The 1845-nt window shown below is 37.8% G+C and overlaps 1 protein-coding gene across 1 annotated transcript; it reads left to right on the forward strand.

Annotated features, from left to right (window-relative positions):
* The first annotated feature begins 592 nt into the window (after positions 1–592).
* On the forward strand, positions 593–1845 carry LOC108221948 (uncharacterized). The gene is made up of 3 exons (XM_017395817.2): positions 593–1060; positions 1220–1354; positions 1503–1845. Exons 1-3 carry the CDS (start codon positions 593–595, stop codon positions 1605–1607), a joined length of 708 nt encoding a protein of 235 aa, XP_017251306.1. The 3' UTR covers positions 1608–1845.

A 1845-nucleotide genomic window follows, 5' to 3' on the forward strand; every position in this document is an offset into this window, starting at 1 on the left:
TGACCAAATTTTGGTACTTTGGTACCGATGTTCCACTGAAACGTGGTTTCGCCGGTATTTATGTGATCATGACTAATTAATCCAGCATTCCAATACTCAAAGAGTATATATAAATTACATGACATGAGAAAGCAGTCTAGGAGGAACAGAAGGAAAATTCGAGCATATGATAAATCGGGTGGTTCGTCTGAAATATTGTTTATAGTAAGAAACAACCATTACAAAAGAATGATTACGTGCATTATTACTCTTAATTAATTCATCCATTTGTGCAGATGATTGCATTCGTTATCACAATGTCAACGGTCCTGTCTATACATGTACAGCTTGACATAGATAATAAATATTTGCGCTTACCAGTAATACAGTTAGTTTAATTACTTGCGTTCTTCTGATTTGGGTTGTTAAAATAACCATGAGATTTTGAATATTGTTGCTCAAAAAATATTCATAAAAAAATGGAGACTTTTTGCTTCGAACTGATCATGCATTGTATGTTCGTCACTGTCATGAGGTCATGGGCGGGGATTAAGATACTCGAATTCTATATATATCAATTGAAAAGTTGGGTTATTATTTCAGTCACATAATAATGGATTACCTTCGCGAAATCGCAGAGGCTCATTACTATGCTGGATCAAAAAAGAGTCAGAAATTGGCTCATGAATCCTTCGATGCCATGGATGAGGATGGAAGCGAGGAAGTTGATATCTCTGAATTCAAGGAGTTTCTGAGAGAAGAAGGCTACGAACAATATGCGAAGAAAGGGCTGTTCAAGAGACTGGACAGGGACGGGAATAAGGGGTTGGATTTTTGGGAAGTGATGACTCTCTACTATATTATCAGTGGGAGACCATTTTGTGCAGGCTGTGACAAGTTCTTAACGTCTGTGTATTTTGCATGTGTGGAGTGCTTTGACAGGTCCAGCGGGCCTTTCTGTATGTGTACCGGCTGTTATAGAGACCAGGGGTATGATCATTCTCATCGGCACACCCAAAATCCGCGGTTCTTGGACAATTATAGTCTGCTGGAAGCCCACAGATTGTCTGCTGTTAACCAGGTACTTTGTCTCTGCTCGTATTAGGATAATAAAGTGACTCCCTCCGTCCCAACAGGTTGTTTACGTTCACTATTTGCACGCATTTGAGGCTCCTGTAAAGTATAGTTTCATAACGTTTTGTTTGTTTGATTAAACTTAACGCAATATGGATGCACGCAGCCAAGAGGACATCAAGTGGAACGGTCTTCGTCAAATGCAATGGTTACTTATTCCCCTTCTTCTTCCTCTTCACGTTCATCATCATCATCACGTTCTTCCTCATCTCGTGCCATAGTTGTGGCGCCAAGTGGAAGTGTAAGTTTTAGCTTTCAATATTTTCCCAATTTAAAGTAACACTTGGGAAGAAGAGAAAGAAATATAAGTGATATCGCAATTAATCTTCGAGCTTAATTACAAGATTAGGCAACAAACATATATAACATGCATATTTATGATTTTGCAGCAGAGGGATGGTCGTAGCAGCCTGCTGAGCAAGGCATACAAGGCTTTTGAGATGGGAGTCACTGTTGCCAGCGTTGGTTCGGGCTTCGGTTGTTCGATTATGTGATCAATATATACACATAAATAAAGCTGCTGGATTTATTTTATGGGCTATTCTTGCTGATTTAATTTCAATGCTTAATTACTTGCCTACTTTCATTTCATAACAATACTTCACAATCATGATCCATGTGATTATAGATATCTTTATCTTATTAGTCATCATTTGTTATTCTTCTTTTTGATTGTCAGAAGTTCATGAATTAGATAAATAAATAAATTTTTATGTCTGATCAATTGCATCA

The sequence above is a fragment of the Daucus carota genome, chromosome 1 (genome assembly GCF_001625215.2).
Source record: "Daucus carota subsp. sativus chromosome 1, DH1 v3.0, whole genome shotgun sequence".
NCBI classification, from domain to species: Eukaryota; Viridiplantae; Streptophyta; class Magnoliopsida; order Apiales; family Apiaceae; genus Daucus; species Daucus carota.